Source organism: Choloepus didactylus, chromosome X, assembly GCF_015220235.1.
Source record: "Choloepus didactylus isolate mChoDid1 chromosome X, mChoDid1.pri, whole genome shotgun sequence".
In the NCBI taxonomy this organism is placed as follows: domain Eukaryota; kingdom Metazoa; phylum Chordata; class Mammalia; order Pilosa; family Megalonychidae; genus Choloepus; species Choloepus didactylus.
In genome coordinates this window covers 172,637,647-172,653,364 of record NC_051334.1, presented here as the reverse complement: position 1 = coordinate 172,653,364, position 15,718 = coordinate 172,637,647, and the positions used below count along the sequence as shown (strand labels likewise).

The window sequence follows — 15,718 nt, the reverse complement described above, 5'->3', positions numbered from 1 at the left end:
ACAAAATGTTTGGAGGACCCCTGACCTAAAATGGTTAAAACTGCACAAAGTATTTAAACCCAAATTTGCTATTCTCAGCACATATGCTGTTGGTAAATGTTTTGTAGCATTTTCAAGTTCAGTGACAAGGACTGGCTCACTGAATGAATTGGTTATACCTAATTTTGTGACCTTGTTTTCATGCTTTGTAGTGTATTATTATGGTCCATTATTCAAAGTCTTGTGTCAGGGCAGAGCTTAAGCAAAATTGAGAAGCACATAAAATTTCTTTCTCCTAGATCCCACCTCTTCCCCCACTTAGGACCTTCTCCAAAGAAATGAAACCTTTCTGGCACCACAATAGACAGTGTGAAAGAAATTTCAGAGATTGTAGCCTGCTTGCAAGTTTAGCCCTGACAAGGATAATCTGTTAAAAAACAACCAACCAACCAACCCCTCCAAAATAATCAATAAAACAATGCCATGAATTTTAAACCCAATACCCCAACTATGGATGGGAGGCTGATGCCCTGTAAAATCTCTTAAGGAATTATTTTAAATCAGAACCATAAGTTACCTAGGGAACACTGAGAATGAAGAAAAGGAAAGTTCTTTGAGCTCCATTTTTATCAGCTGCTAAAAGGCTGCCTTGGCTTTTGAAATCTGGTATTGTTATCAAGCTATTTCTAAAATGTTATGCCTAGAAGAGTAAAGATGTACATTTTTATTCCATGGGAGAAAAATAATGGAAATATTTTTGTATTCTGTGACTTGAATTTAATTTGTATTTTGGAACTAAAATGGGTAGTCAGTTATATTCTTTCAGAAATACTGTTTTTTTGAATATAAAGTTACAGAAAGTCATTCAGAGCTTTACTTCATATTTATTTTGTCCCTCTCCCCCCACTTATAACAATGTCCAATCTGAAACAATAGTAATATGGTATAGGCACCTCCACTTTAAGTAAACCAGTTTTACAGAAATTTAAAGTCTAGTGTTAATATATATATCCCTCTTTTGAGCCACAGGATTAACAAAAGTTCACAGTTACACAAGCCATTTAAAACTCAAAACACCAAAATCACACCCAACAATCAAGTTTTTTAAAATACAAATTTAGCAATTATACCAAATGTATGCTTTAATTTTCCCCAATAAAGCATTTTCTGAAACCAACACAAATCTAAATCTGACACGTCTATTGACAATAGTTGTTTGAAATAATTATTAAGAAGATTATAGTGTTAGCAAATAGGAGCAAAGGATAGAAAATCAGAACCTTCCATCTGATTTCCAAGGGCAGATTAGGTCATACTCTTATAGGACTTAGGCACACATCAGGTTAATAGAGTCAAGCAGGAAGATGATCTGATAACAGCTGCACACCAGGTATTAGAGATTTCATGTGGCACTTCTGCATTTTTTAAGAAAGAGGGCACTGCTTGCCAGAGAGAAATGAATTCCTGTAAAGGAATTTCACACACTGTGTGGCAGGCTTGCAGATTTTTAGACAGGGGTCCTTCTCTGGGGCCCTCAAATTACAGCATGTACACGGTCACTTATTCTGACTGTGAATAAGGCTTATTTTTCACACTGTGAAAAATAACTTTGCCTCATTATTAATCACTGGTAGTTCTAAGTAGAACTGCATTAAGTTAGTGTTGACCCAGTAAGGCAAGAACTCCACCCCAGATTCTTAATACTTTTATCCCTGCTGACCCCCAAACATTTTTATTTCAATTGCACAAATTTAGTTATACCGAAATAGAGATGAATAGTCATTCTGTGAAGACCTTTTCTTTTTAGTACCTAATATGCAAGGTTTAATCTCTAGATTTATACCATACAATAAACACAAACACAATTGTAGGCAAATCACATGAGTATATGAGAAATTAGAAGCATCACAGAGGTGGTGGAAACAAATTAAGACTTCTACGTTTCATCTCATTTATTCCATTCACCATCCCTCCTTATTGATCTCCCTCACAACCCACTGGCACATACAAACGTCTTTCTAGACCCAGTGTGTCTTCATTCTATTTCAAAAGTCCCATAACATTAATGTGTACTTTGAAGAAAATCATGGTTTCTCTTTTACTTGCAATGATCCTTTATTCTTAAGATTTCAATACAATTCACAAATGACGAAAATTCTGACACTGTACACCTCCAAACAGCTCAGAGTTGGGGACACATGTTGGGAGGGAAAATACCATTTTTGATGGAAAAGCTAGACTCTGTCTTCTTCCTTCTTCACATTACACCCAGTGAGCAAGGTCACACTAATTTCAGATAACTGTGTGCTCCCAGTGCCTGGGACCCTTCCCATCACAGCCAGGTTGTTCAGGGGGATATCAGCAGGAGGGGGATCAGAAATCTCTGCCTTGCAGCAGAATAACTGGGCTTTAAAATGCTGCTGGAAGGTTTTGCTCAGCCAGTAAAGAGCAAAGGGATTTATGCAAGAATTGCTGAAAGCCAGAACCCGAGAGAAAATGGTGGCCATAAAATGAATGGCAGAGGGGTCTACATAGGTTTGATAAGTGAATGAGCGATAGAGATACAGGAGATGATTCGGCAGCCAGCAGAGAGCAAACAGAGCCACCAGCACCAAAACCGTTTTGGCAATTCTCTTCCGGGATTCAATCTATAGAAGAAAGAAAAATGGCAACAACAACAACAACAAAAAATCATTTAGCTGACAGAGATTTTAAAAAGTCCTTCTCTAGATGTACATAGAAAGGGACAATTAAATTGGTCTCCCTTTGAGCATGTGTTTGTGAGATAACTGACTGGAATGTGCAGTCACCATCATCTTGGTCTCCTCAGCTCTTATCCAGATTCTCCCACCCATGGTTTTGAGATACTCTAAGCTGTCTCCACTTAACACAAATCGTGTTGTGGAGGTCTTGAAAATTTAATTTAATTTTAAAAATTAAAGAGATGCCAAATTACACTGCTTTCACTGCATCTGCAGAGGCTCGTTAGATTAGAATATTCTTCTGGGCTTTATGTAAGTTGCTAAGTTGGTATCAAAAATTGTTTTTAATCTATAGAAATTCTAACCACACAGTCAAAAATAAGAACCAAACGTGCTGTCCTTCACATGTGAAAATAGTCCCACCTACACCTGTTAATAAGCAAAATGAGGCAAGTTAAGTAAAGATATAGCCTGTGGTCCCAGATAGAGCAAAGAAAACTGGTTCATGTGGGCAGTAAATGTGCCACCTGAGCCTCTTGAGCAGTTCCGTTGAACTGACTGAATGAACTGGCTCCAAAAACAAGGCACTGAGTTCTCTGTGTCCTGAGCAAGAAGTCCTTTTTTTTTTTTTTTTTTCCAAATGGGACTATGTATTGTAAACATTCATTTGATTCTGCTCATGTTTATGAGGGGAACACACCTGGTCCTTGCAATGGTCTTAATCAAGCCTCTGTGAGTCACTGTGTTCTCTTGCCAGTGGCACTCCATCCCCTTAAACCTCAGTTTGAGCCTCTGTGTGTAAGTGATTTGCAAGGAATAATTTTATGGGTTCTTGCCAGCTCTATCATCCTATGTATTTCTATTATTCTGTTATACTTTGTAAAACAAAAAGTCTCACCTTGTGTAATGTCTCTCAGTATTCCATGGGGTAAATCCTTTTGACTGCTTCCAAACATCAGCTCTCCCTTCTCTAATAATAGTAGTCCCACCATTTATCGAATGCTTACTATGTAACAGGGACTCTGCTAAGCAGTTCATATATATCATCTAGTCCTCAGTTTTGTTTTACTGATAAGGATACTAAGGATCAGAGAGGTGAAGTAATTTGCTCAAGATTGCTCAGCTAGTAGGTGATAGATTCCCGGGTCTGACGGACTCGAGTCCACGATCGTTAACACAAATACTACACTGCTAAAGTATATTTGTATTAGTCTTGATTAACACATACCTGCTTGCGGACATGGCTTTGTTCCTCAGTAGGTATGTTCAAGGTGCTTTTGTAAAGGGTCCTGGCAATCAAAGAATAGTAGACAGAGATAATAGAGAGTGGAATAATGTAGAACACTAAGAAGCACAGCAGAGAATGTATCTCTTGCAGGAGCCTCTCAGAAACAGGATAAGATGCACAGGCTTCAAATGTTGCATTCTTGTCGGGATCATGGAAAGTATACACATTTGAATATATAGCCTCTGGTATAGCAATTATCATAGACACAACCCAGATGCAACCAGCTTTTGCACAGGTCTTCAGGAGGGCATTAGAGGGCTGTCGCTCCAGTGGCTTCACAACTGCCTTGTATCTAGAAACATAATCATAGGCAGAGGTCAAAATCAATATAAAACTTACAGAATCTTAAGATTAGAAGCAAGCTTAGTGGTCATCTAGTTCCCCTTCCTACCCATGTGCATATAACCAAGTCGGCATTAACCAACTAGAATTGGTTATGGTTTCAAATATACAATGCACCTGGTATGTTTTTACTTATGGAAATCACCTTTCCCTTATACACTCTTATGAGCTGGTCCACATTTGCGTTTTTATAATTTTATGTATAGATACTCCATTTGGGACAAGAAAATATTTTTAGGAGTGTGTGGCTGAGAGTAATTTAGTACCTATGCATTACCATAAGTGTTCTGAAAGCCCTTCTTTTTGTATGAGTGAATGACATTAAACCTAATTTTCTTTCTTTTATGAGTAAGCAGTTATAAACCTGTCTAGGAAGGGATTCCATGAGTTTATGTGGTAAAGAGGCGAGAGTTAATTTCTTCCCTGTTCATAAGTGTTAATACATTGCTCAGCCCCATTTGTGGGCAGATTTAGGTCAAGACAAGGGTAAAATAGGGAGCCCTCTGCCAGTGCAAAGATGCCTCCTCTCACAAATCCACCTTAAAATCTAAAGCCTTTAAGTGAGTCTGTCTTCAAGCAGAGTTTAAGACCAGTCAAAGCAAAAATCCAAAAAAGAAACAGGGAAAGATTTTCCTTCTCTCAGAGTCCAGAATCGGAAGAAGCTATTCCTTCTGGTACTGCCAGGCATTGCTTACTTACAGCTTCTTAAAGCATCACTTTTAACATTTGGAGCCTCAATAATTTATATGCTTTCGTAATTATCATTCTACAATAGGAACACAGAAAACACAGTACTTAGACTGAAACTATCTTAACACAGACCCTGTCCACCCTGACTGTGAGACATTCTCACATACTCTATCCATAGAACTCTAAAGGTCAACCAGAATTGCTTTATTTCTCTGGAAATGAAAATGCCATTGAATGCCTATAGAGGAAATACCTACAATTAAGTGATGACATTACATTGAGTTACAAGGAAGCTGAAAACCTCACCGTTTTTCTGTCATTAACTAATTTGATGAATTTCAAATACATTAGATGCACGTATATTTTCACCTCTCTTCCGGTGGACATTAATGCATATGTGATCGATTTTACGCCTATGCTAATGTTTTAATGTTGACTATATCACACCACTAGGCTGCACTAATGTATAAAGCATGAATTGTTTTTTCTTTTACACCTGGAAAAATTTGCCTTACTTGATAAACCAGGGGAAAAAAAACATTCAGCATCTTCTCAAGCAAACAATTATACTTCAGAGAGAATAAATTATTCCTAAAGCATATCATTTCAAAACCTCTCTCCAGCTACTAATGCAGAAATTTTAATATTCTTATACCAATTTTATTGAAAATGTCACCTAACTTTCCCCTCTTACATTCAGGTTACAGAGTGTGAGAAAAGCAGAATAGTGGCTAGTGAATGCTAAGTACAAGCTTTCCTTCCTTTTAGCCTAATTTTACTCCCTGGCAAATGTAACTGAGAAAAGAAACCCACCTGTCAGCACTGAGAACTGTTAACGTGAACACTGAGACGCCGATAGAAGTGAGCCGGATAAACGAAAGCACCTTACAACCAATTCTTCCGAACAACCATCCGTCTGTCAGGTAGTGAGTTGCATCCACCGGCACACAAGTTAGCAGAAGTAAAAGATCTCCAAAAGCCAGGCTGGTGATGAAAATATTTGGAACTGTTTGCATGGATTTGGTCTTGAAAAAGACTTTGATGAGAATAGCATTTCCAAGGATGCCCACTGAAATGATCACAGCATAAGTGATGTAGATGGCACACAAGACTTCTATTCCTGGAGACTTGTCTTTGGTCCATCCTTTGTTTCTGTTATCATTAGCAATGAAAGAGCTTGATGATTCTGTGTCATTTGTGCTTGAAGTTAAAGTCTGATTAGATGGCTGATGCTCTCTTTCAGACATTTCTCCCGAAGACTGAAGTCTTTAATATTTCTTCTGCTCAGTTCAAATGTAGTTGATTGGTGTGCCTAATGCCCACGTCTGGTAATCAGGTGGTCTCAGAAAAGAACAGAATGGAAAGAAAATTCAAGACATCCAGATATTCCTTTCCTTCAGTTGTTCTGCATCTCCCAGCATGCTTGGCTAAATGCTTACTGAACTGGCACTGAAGAGTGGGAGGTGGAGGAGTTTCATTGGTGTTTCCCTGCCAGGATAGGGAGGGGGGTTGGGGAAATGCTCTGCAGTTGCTTATTCTTCCCTCTTGGGGAATCTTATGAAAAATTAAATACTATAATACTTATTGTTTATAAGAATCTCTGTTTCCCTATCTACCCAGGAAAATCTGTATAGATCTTGTAAATTTCTGCCTAGAAAAAAATTGTTTGTTTCTCTGCAAACAGAAGATAATCTAATGCATTATCTTTACATGATAAATAAGTGTGCATGTTCCCTGAAGCACAAACTTGAATTCACTCCTCCAGATTTAATATCAGAGAGGCTCTGAAGCAACAAATCATTCACACTTTGACAGGGCTGGTGTCACCTCCAAGGAGTAATAATTCAGGTGACCTGGCCTTAATACCTAGCTCTGATACGTGGCAAGTTCTGATTTTGTGCATATTTCTGGGACTCTGATACACAATATCAAAGCAATCTATAAGATAAAAAAAGTCCATGCAAACCACCAATTGCTGAATTTCTGTCTTGTCCTCATAACACAATTTTACTGACTGACCATTTGTTTTGATGCCATATATACTTTTAAAGGCTGTTTATGATTTCTCTCTCTAACAATGGTTAAGGCAAACCTGACTCACTTCCAAACAAAATAATACAAATCAACACCACTCCAGGTCTTGGCAAAAAAGGTCTTGTCGGTATGGAAATGATGATTTTCAGACAAGGGAATACCATAAGCTACTCCAAGAACAATGAACATGTAGATGAATTTTATATAAACTGAGGGAAGTAGAAAATTAAGGTCATTACCTTAGCACCAGCAAGAAAAGCCCCTTATTACAGACAATGAAGGTAAGTGTTTTATGTGTGTATCTGTGCCTGAATGTGTGTGTAGGGGGTATTTGGAGTGGGAGGCTAGCAGTTTGAAGGCATTTAATAATATCACCTGCTACAAAAAATTCTCTGAAATGATTACATGCAATGGAAAATCTCCCAGCTAAGAGAAACTTTGTGTAATAAGGTGTTTATAAATAAGAACACATTAGAAACTAGTCTGCAAAGTGAAATAAAAAATAGCAAAGTGTGTAGCTAGTCAATGAGCAGGAGGAGCAAACAAAGATTGCTTTTTATCCTGACAAAATAAGTGCAATGAGTTGTACAAAGAAAGTGAATTCAATGACTTGAATCAATTATCCGGCTAACTTGGACTCCCGAAACCATACCCTGTCCTCCACCCTTTATGAAATAATCTCCATAGCTTGAATTACTCAGATAAATAACTGTTTTTGGCGGTAGTGGGGAGGGGGGATGTTGGCACACCCAAATCCCTAAGCATTTAAGTCTATACACTTGAGTAATTTCATAAACTGGGCTGGCTCTTTAAGATCTTCCCTGCAGAAAAGGACTCTATATGGCTCATGCCTTGTTCTTACCAACCTAGTGACAAAACCTTCTGTTCTAGTTTACCAATGCTGCCAGAATGCAAAACACCAGAAATGGATTGGCTTTTATAAAGGAGGTTTACTTGGTTACACAATTTCGGTTTTAAGGCCACAAAGTGTCCAAGGTAATACATCAGCAATTGGGTACCTTCACTGGAGGATGGCCAATGGTGTCTGGAAAACCTCTGTTAGGTGGGAAGGCACATAGTCAGTGTCTGCTCCAAAGTTCTGGTTTCAAAATGGCTTTCTCCCAGGACGTTCCTCTCTAGGCTGCAGTTCCTCAAAAATGTCACTCTTATTTGAACTTGAGATATTTGTCCTCTTTCAGCTTCTCCGGAGCAAGAGTCTGCTTTCAACGGCTGTCTTCAAACTCTCTCTCATCTGCAGCTCCTGTGCTTTCTTCAAAGTGTCCCTCTTGGCTGTAGCAGCTTGCGCCTTCTGTCTGATCTTATATAGTGCTCCAGTAATTTAATTCAGACCCACTCTGAATGGGCAGGCCAATACCTCCATGTAAATTATCCAATCAGAGACATCACCCACAGTTGGGTGGGGCACATCTCCATGGAAACACTCAAAGAATTACAATCTAATTAACACTGATAGGTCTGCCCACACAAGATTACATCAAAGATAATGGCGTTTGGGGGACGTAATACATTCAAACTGGCACACCTTCTCTCTGGGATTCCTGCATAGCACTTAGCAAAAAGCAAACAGTACCTCCTAATTCATACCACTGACTGATTCCCCCACAGCATGTGATTTCTGAATTATCTGAAGTCAAAAGACCTTGGTCATACTTTCAGGCTGCAGCCCAAGGTGCATTTTCTCCTCCCTCTTCCTTCTGGTAAGAAGAGGTCAGGAAAGAGCAGTGATGATGTTCTTGGATCTCCAGAATTCCAGAATCCCAGAATACCAGAGAGGGAAGTGACTTTAGAGATTGGGAAATCCAAGCCTCTACATTTTCAGAGGCAGAAAATAGGTACAAAGTGTGAGAGTGTCTCATCCAGGGCACACAGTACTCAGTAGCATAGCTGAGGTGAAAAATAGGTTCCTTCTGGATTCTAAAAGGTCAAAAATCAGTGACCAGAGATGAAAACACTCTCTTCCTGAAGATGAACCATATTTGCTCGTTTGGCATCATGGACTTAGATTTTCTGTATGTTCCATTAATTAACCAAAGAACAAGAGATTTCCAGGCTAACCAGCAATTCATGACAGATGCTTTAATGCATCTGCTTTTAAATATCTACTTCTTTTACAACCTTATTTACCCACAAAGCATAACTATGTCTAATTAATCATTTGTAGCTAAAGTTACAGGCACTTGGCCTGTTCAAAAAGATGAAATCTTTTTTTAGTGCATAACTGGTCAATATTATCATCAAAGGTTTTCAAACCCAGCTGCATGGTTATAGATTAAACAATTGAAACACAAATCTAATGTAGCTTTTTAACTCAAAAAGATTATTGGACATTGAACAAATAAATTAACAGTTTCCTGAAGTTGGGTTTCCTGGTTCAGTCCAATTCAGTTGGTGTTGTTTAAATCTATTTTGAATCTCCAAAGAGCCTGGGACCTAAGGGTGCTAAAGAACACGTCTCCATCTCTAAGGTGGTGGGAGGAAGGGAGGAAAACAGTTGCTAGAGCTAGGCTGCAAATTTGGCCCTAAGGCTCTCAGCCATCGGTTAAATAGCACAACGGTTCTCAAATTGTGGCTTGCATCAAATCATGGTTTGCTGGACCTCACCTCCGGAGTTTCTGATTCTGTACGTCTGGGGTGGGACCTGAGAATTTGCATTTCTCACAAGTTCCCAGGTTATGTTGATGCTGCTGGTTGGGGACTACATTTTGAAAACCACCGATGTAGGATAAAAATAATCCAGTTGTTCAAGAGAAGCATGTCTTTTCCGAATACTGAGGTCTCCATTAAAGAAAAAAGTACTCTGTGATGTAGGAGATACCTCCCAAATCCTTCTTAATGTCACTCTCCTCCCTTTATATCTCAGTGGCTGGTAAGCCAGATCTACTGAACTCTTGGGAACCTATGCTCAAAATGGGGGAATGATGAAGTGGATAAGTTTTCTGCCTATGACTCCAGCACAAATTCTGTTTGGTCACTTGAGATCTCAAATATGAAATAACCAGAATTTTCAATGTATAATTCTCTAATTGAAGAGACTCCTTCTTTTATACTCCTGTATGAAAAACAAGATGGGTTTCTTTGTTATATATTACCTGGGTTACATGAATTTCAAGAGGGCACAATTTGACTAGTGGATGTATTTGAATCTATGTAATAGTGATTCCTGCTGTCACAGAGTTCTCGGTGCTCCTTCATATTTCTTGCTCCCAAATCTTACCAGTAGAATTTCATATTTAAAGGGGAGCCTACTCTTCAGAATGGCCTCTGCAGAGACCAGGAAGAATGACTACAAATTACACAATGGTAGGCTCTACAAAGAATAGAAATTCCAATTGAGTCCTCTAAGTGTAATTTTTGTTAAAGGCACAATCTTATCATGATTAAACTTAATGGCTCTTTAAAAATGGAAAACCATGTAGGCTGATTTAGGTGCCTTTACAGATGCCCTGATCATTGTACTTGTCCACCCACAAATGCCTAATGTTGTATGTTATGGTCACTGTGAAGTTCTACAACTATAATAGATGGAGGCAGATTAGCATTAGATAAAATGTTTAGGCTTCCTGAACATTGAGGCGCAAATAGTGAAGTAGATGAATTTATCCCTTAATGCGTTTCTACCACTCCTCTCAATAATCTTCTCCCATTTCCTGGAATTCTCCTTCATGCCCCAATCAAGTGTCCCATTACCACCGGGTTTACTTTCAGCCTGCTGCTAGTTATTCCCTTTTAAGGTGCTTCAAATCAATGAAGAACATCACTTACCATATGACCCCACAAATCCACTCCTTGGTATCTACCCCAAATAAATGAAAACATACTTCCACACAAAGATTTGTACACAAATGTTCAGGGCAATGTCATTCACAAAAGCCCCAAAATGGAAGCAATCCAAAATGTCCATCAATCACCAAATGGATAAGCAAAATGTGGCTTGTTCATACAATGGAATACTACTCAACAATAAAAAAGAACTACTGACACTTGCAATGAAAGACACCAGATATCCCGTATGCTTCCATAATATGAAATTCCCAGAAAAGGCAGAATTATCGCCATGGAAAGCACATCAGTGGTTGCCTGGGTCTGGAGGTTGGGACAGGGATGACTGCTGAGGGGCACAAGGGAAATTTGGGGGATGTGGGAAGTGTTCTAACGCTATGTGGTATGATGATGGTTGTATGGTTGCATACATTGATTAAAACTCAAACTGTACCCTTAAAAGAGATGAATTTATGGTATGTAATCGCTACCTTAATAAAGCTGAAAAATAAGAAAGAAAAGTAATCCCTGGGCTAGGTGCTGTTGGTGAATAGAGATGAGTAAGCCATAATACCCATCCTCAAAGAACTGAATGGGGGAAACCTGAATTTCTCTGGCTCCTAAACACACATGCTCATACAGTATCCTTAGCTTCTTGCAAAGTCCTCCACCTCAAGCACTTCTGGGAGTCTCTGTGGGTGGGGGTCTTACTTGTAGTTTGGGGCTAAGGATTGCTAGAATCTGTGGAAATTTTCAATCCTTCAGGGTCTTGCATAGGGTCTTACTTGTGTTCATAAACAAGTATATTCCCACTGGCACTGCTGCTGCTCCACTGGGTGTCCTGCCCTCTGCCCCATGGTCTCCACATCACTCTGCCAGGCCTCCTGGTCTTTTCCATTGTTCAACCAAGCAGAGCAGTCTCTCTCCAGGGATCACCACTGGTGTGCTGGGCCTTGCTAGTATGACAGGGTGTGATAAGCTTATAAACTAAAAATAAGGCTTTTTATCCTTCAATATCCAAATTACAATGGCTTTGAAACTCCCACCCATTTTCTAGAAAGAATTTTAAAGATTCCCTTCCTTAAACAGTCCTAAGAATCTCTAAGGGTGGCTTACCCAGAAATCAGTCCTCTTCTCTGTTGATTTGATGCAGTCTGCTAGAAGATTGGCAACTTAGTCTTGTCTCTTGACATGGACTTCACAACTGCTATCATCAAAGCGGTGCCACTTGTTGCTCTTAGTTGACTGATTCTACTATCTCCATTTACATATGAGGAAGCTGAAGCCCTAGGCTAATCAAGTTATTAAGTTGAACCCCGGAAGTTGGTTCCAGAGTTCATGCTCCTAACTGCTATCACATCTGCGGTGGTGTGAAGCTGTTAGTACCCCAGACAAACATGTTCTTAAAGTTAACCCATTCCTGTGGGTGTGAACCCATTGTATGTGGAACCCATTGATGAGGTTGCTTCAGTTAATGTGTGACTTACATCAGTTTGAATGGGTCTTAATCCTCTTTCTGAAGTCCTTTATAAGAGAATGAAATTCAGACAAAGTGAGAAAAAGCCGCAGAAGCAAGAAGCTTATATCAAGGAGAACCCAGAAGAGAGGGGAGAGACCAGAAGATGCTGCCATGTGGCTGGACATGTAGCAGAGAAGCCAAGGATTGCTGGTCTTCGAGAAGAAAGCATTACTTTGATAATACCTTGATTTGGACATTTTCTTGGCCTTAAAACTGTAAGCTAATAAATTCCCATTGTTCAAGCTGAATCATTTCATGGTATTTGGTTTAAGCAGCCTAGGAAACTAAAACAACATCAACCAGAGGCAGCCCTGACCAAGCTGCCAGCCTCTACTGGTTCCAGCATAGAATACTGACTTTATCCATACTCAAAAGATGGTTTCTCAAGGTGTCATCTCCACTCTGTCAGACACAGACCACAGATGTCCTAAACAAAAACTGCCTGGGCCCTACAAGGTTCCAACTCTTCAGTGGCTTAAAAGCAGCTCTTTTCTTTGAGGGACATCCACAGAGTAGGGTGACTGCAGGTCCTGAACAAATACTCTCCTCCTGTGAATTGGGCTCTGGCTCTCAGTTTGATTAACTTATCCAGTCTTCCTCCGTGTAAAAAGAGCCTCCACCTCTTGTTCCTTCTTTGCAATTTGGCTTCATTGGGGGCCACCTCAGACCATTAGACATTGTTTATGTTTTTGAACATCAGTGGGCTTGGTTAGGAAATCATGAGAATCTTTCATGAATGTAAATAGGTCCCTGGATCAGACATACTCATGCATACAGGGAGGCTGGGCTGGTAGCAGATTCAGAGAGCAGCCATCATATTTTAGCCCAAATCACTGCTTCCTTGGGCCTTGGGACTGAGTCAGCTGTGTCATGCTTTATTATTTCCTCCCCTCAGGAGGATTTATCTCCTAGGACGGCCTCAGTTCCACTCTCATTCCTCCAATTTATCGGACATGCTTAGTATGTCTGAATCCCAGCAAGGTCCACAACCTAGGCACAAGATAAAATCCATGCTGCAAGGAAGATATAAAGTAAATTCTATGATGGTTCAGAGGAAAGAGAGAGCACATCTAGTTGGGGGAGGGTTAAGGAGCAGGAAAGGATTTTTAGTACAATCAATTTTATTCAGAGGGACCATGAAGGATTTCAGTAGGTAGCAATGGGGGACAGGGAAGGGAATGACAAAAAAAAAAAAAAAAAAAAGACTAAACAGCAAAGGCACAGAAGTGGGGGTGTATGGGGCATGTCCAGGGAATAAACGGTCTAGTTTGGCTGAAGTGTGGGTATGAATAGGGAAGCAAGTTGAAATAAGCCTGGCAAGGTAGGTTGAGGTTAAATTGTGGGAAACATTTGAATGCTGTGGGCTAAGTTTGCACTTAACTCAGTAGGCAACAAGAAGTTATTGCAAGCTTTTGAGCAGAAGTCTGGTATGTTTGGATCCCATCTCCACCATCTCAAGATTCCCAGGGAACATTTTCATATATTTTTTTTTTGATAATTTAAGGATACAGTGGCCACACTACACTTGTGATAGAGTTGTGCAGTTGCATGCATTAAAGTGGGTGTGTGGATTAGCTTGGCCCCTTATTTAAAGACAAAGAAGGCACACCTTGTCCCTCAAGAACTTACACTATGGCAGACTGGCTGTGTCCCTGGAATCATTTCTGAACACCACTTTTACCTACATATACCTCATCTTATCTTTGACCACATTATCTCTAAATAAGTCTTACTTAGTTTTGGGATTGGATCCTGTTTTGCTTTTCTAGTTTCCATTTACTGGGCCTGCCTAGTACAAGCCATGCTTGTTGGAATACAATGAGGGACTGGAAACAAGGAGGGGCTTTAAGAGGGTGTTCCTAGGGCCACACCAATAATAATAATTAAAAAAAGCCTGTTCACTGTAGCTGTAGCTGGGGGAGATAACCAACAATGTTGTGGGGGGAAGTCTTCTAGCTAAAATAAAAATGGTAGCTAGTTTCAGATATGAAGAGCAAAATAAGAATTTTCCTTTGCCCTCTCATTTGATCATGGCCAGCTTTCCATATAGGTAGAATATGTGCCACCTAAATGGTTTGATCTGAGAAGGAATAATAGCTGTATTTATATGAGGACTATATGTATTCTTTACATTTGTTACTCCATTTATTCTCGAGACAGCCCTAAGAGGTAGGGTGTTTTTTTTGTTTGGTAGTTTGGTTTTTTGTTTTTTTTTTTTTTTGGTATTGTTTTCTGCATTTTTTAGAGGAGGAAATGAAGGCTTGGAAGGTAAAGGAATTTGCTTAAGTTCACGCATATTTATAAATGGAAGAGGCAGAATTGAAGTCCAGAGCTTTCTAGTACCAAAGTCCATTTCCTTTTATATTTCATCTACAAGCCAGACAGAAAAGGAAGAGTAAGCTTAAGGGTGAGCTGGAAGCAGGACAAAAATCAGGTCTGAAGAAGGAGTTCTGTTAGTGGTTGAGTCTGTGCAGGAGCACCTATCTTCTGTGAAGGTACCTGACACACAGTTGCATGGTATATGGGCAGGTGCAGCTGTTTACAAGATCTACTCTCTAGGATCCTTACTTTTCTGATTAGTGACCTGGACGAACTTCAACTAAGATTTCTTTAGCACCCCAGTCCTGTGTAAATTGTCCTCAGGGACAGCTCTGACTAGCTGGATCTGGCATGGTCTTTAAAGTTTAGTCTCATATTTGGGGGGAAAGGTGGACAATAAAGCTAAGCAGCCAGAGCTCCTTAACTGACTCTAGGAAGAAGTGAAATATATAAATCAGAGAAGATGGGTCATATGGAATAGGGAGGGGAAGGATTGGTGAGTCCTAGCTGTTTTACAAGAGATTCTTCCAGAACCTCACCCACCTGCAAGAAACAAGAGAACTCCCAATGGGTGGCAGGGAATGAAGAGTGTCTAGAGAAGGACTTAAACCCAAGTTTAGAAAAGGTAGGAAAAAGGTGGGGCTACAGTCAACTCAATTAAATAGAAAGACAGAACTAAAACACTCAGAAAGGTAGCTTGACGCATCTTGGCCTAAAGCTCTTTAAATGCTGCTTTGCCTGGAAGCCAAGACTGGTCTTCTGGACTGGGTGGGACTGAATGTGTAGGTGGGAAACCTATGGTCTCAGGAATCTATTTGCAATAGGAACAATAGTGCAATGATTATAAGGGGATGGGTCAACAGTCACCGTACTCTTAGTTAATAGGCGGGAAGGCAGCCCAAGGAGAGGATTAGAGGGAGTCCTGGTATTAGTCCAATGAAGGCAAATAATGGTGGAGGACATTTTACTGCCCGCTCAAGGCCAGAACCTCATTCACAGGCCTTGGTTTCACCCATGAACTCTGCAGACTTCTCTCCTAGAAACTGAGATTGAACAGTTGCATTA

At 39.9% G+C, this 15,718-nt stretch overlaps 1 protein-coding gene across 1 annotated transcript; it reads right to left on the bottom strand.

Annotated features, from left to right (window-relative positions):
- Window positions 1-2,213: 2,213 nt before the first annotated feature.
- Window positions 2,214-6,248, bottom strand: BRS3 (bombesin receptor subtype 3). Its single transcript, XM_037822339.1, has 3 exons — window positions 5,815-6,248; window positions 3,910-4,261; window positions 2,214-2,627 (listed from the first exon to the last, which is right to left on the bottom strand). The coding sequence occupies exons 1-3, from the start codon at window positions 6,246-6,248 to the stop codon at window positions 2,214-2,216; spliced, it is 1,200 nt and encodes a 399-aa protein (XP_037678267.1).
- Window positions 6,249-15,718: the final 9,470 nt, after the last annotated feature.

Bases quoted from the DNA above. Each gene is read 5' to 3' on its own strand.
- BRS3 (XM_037822339.1), bottom strand. From the start codon at position 6,248: ATGTCTGAAAGAGAGCATCAGCCATCTAATCAGACTTTAACTTCAAGC. The intron at 4,262-5,814 runs GTGGGTTTCTTT...TTATGTTTCTAG, and splicing joins ACAGTTCTCAGTGCTGACAG to ATACAAGGCAGTTGTGAAGC. The intron at 2,628-3,909 runs GTATGTGTTAAT...TTTCTTCTATAG, and splicing joins AAAGCCATGTCCGCAAGCAG to ATTGAATCCCGGAAGAGAAT.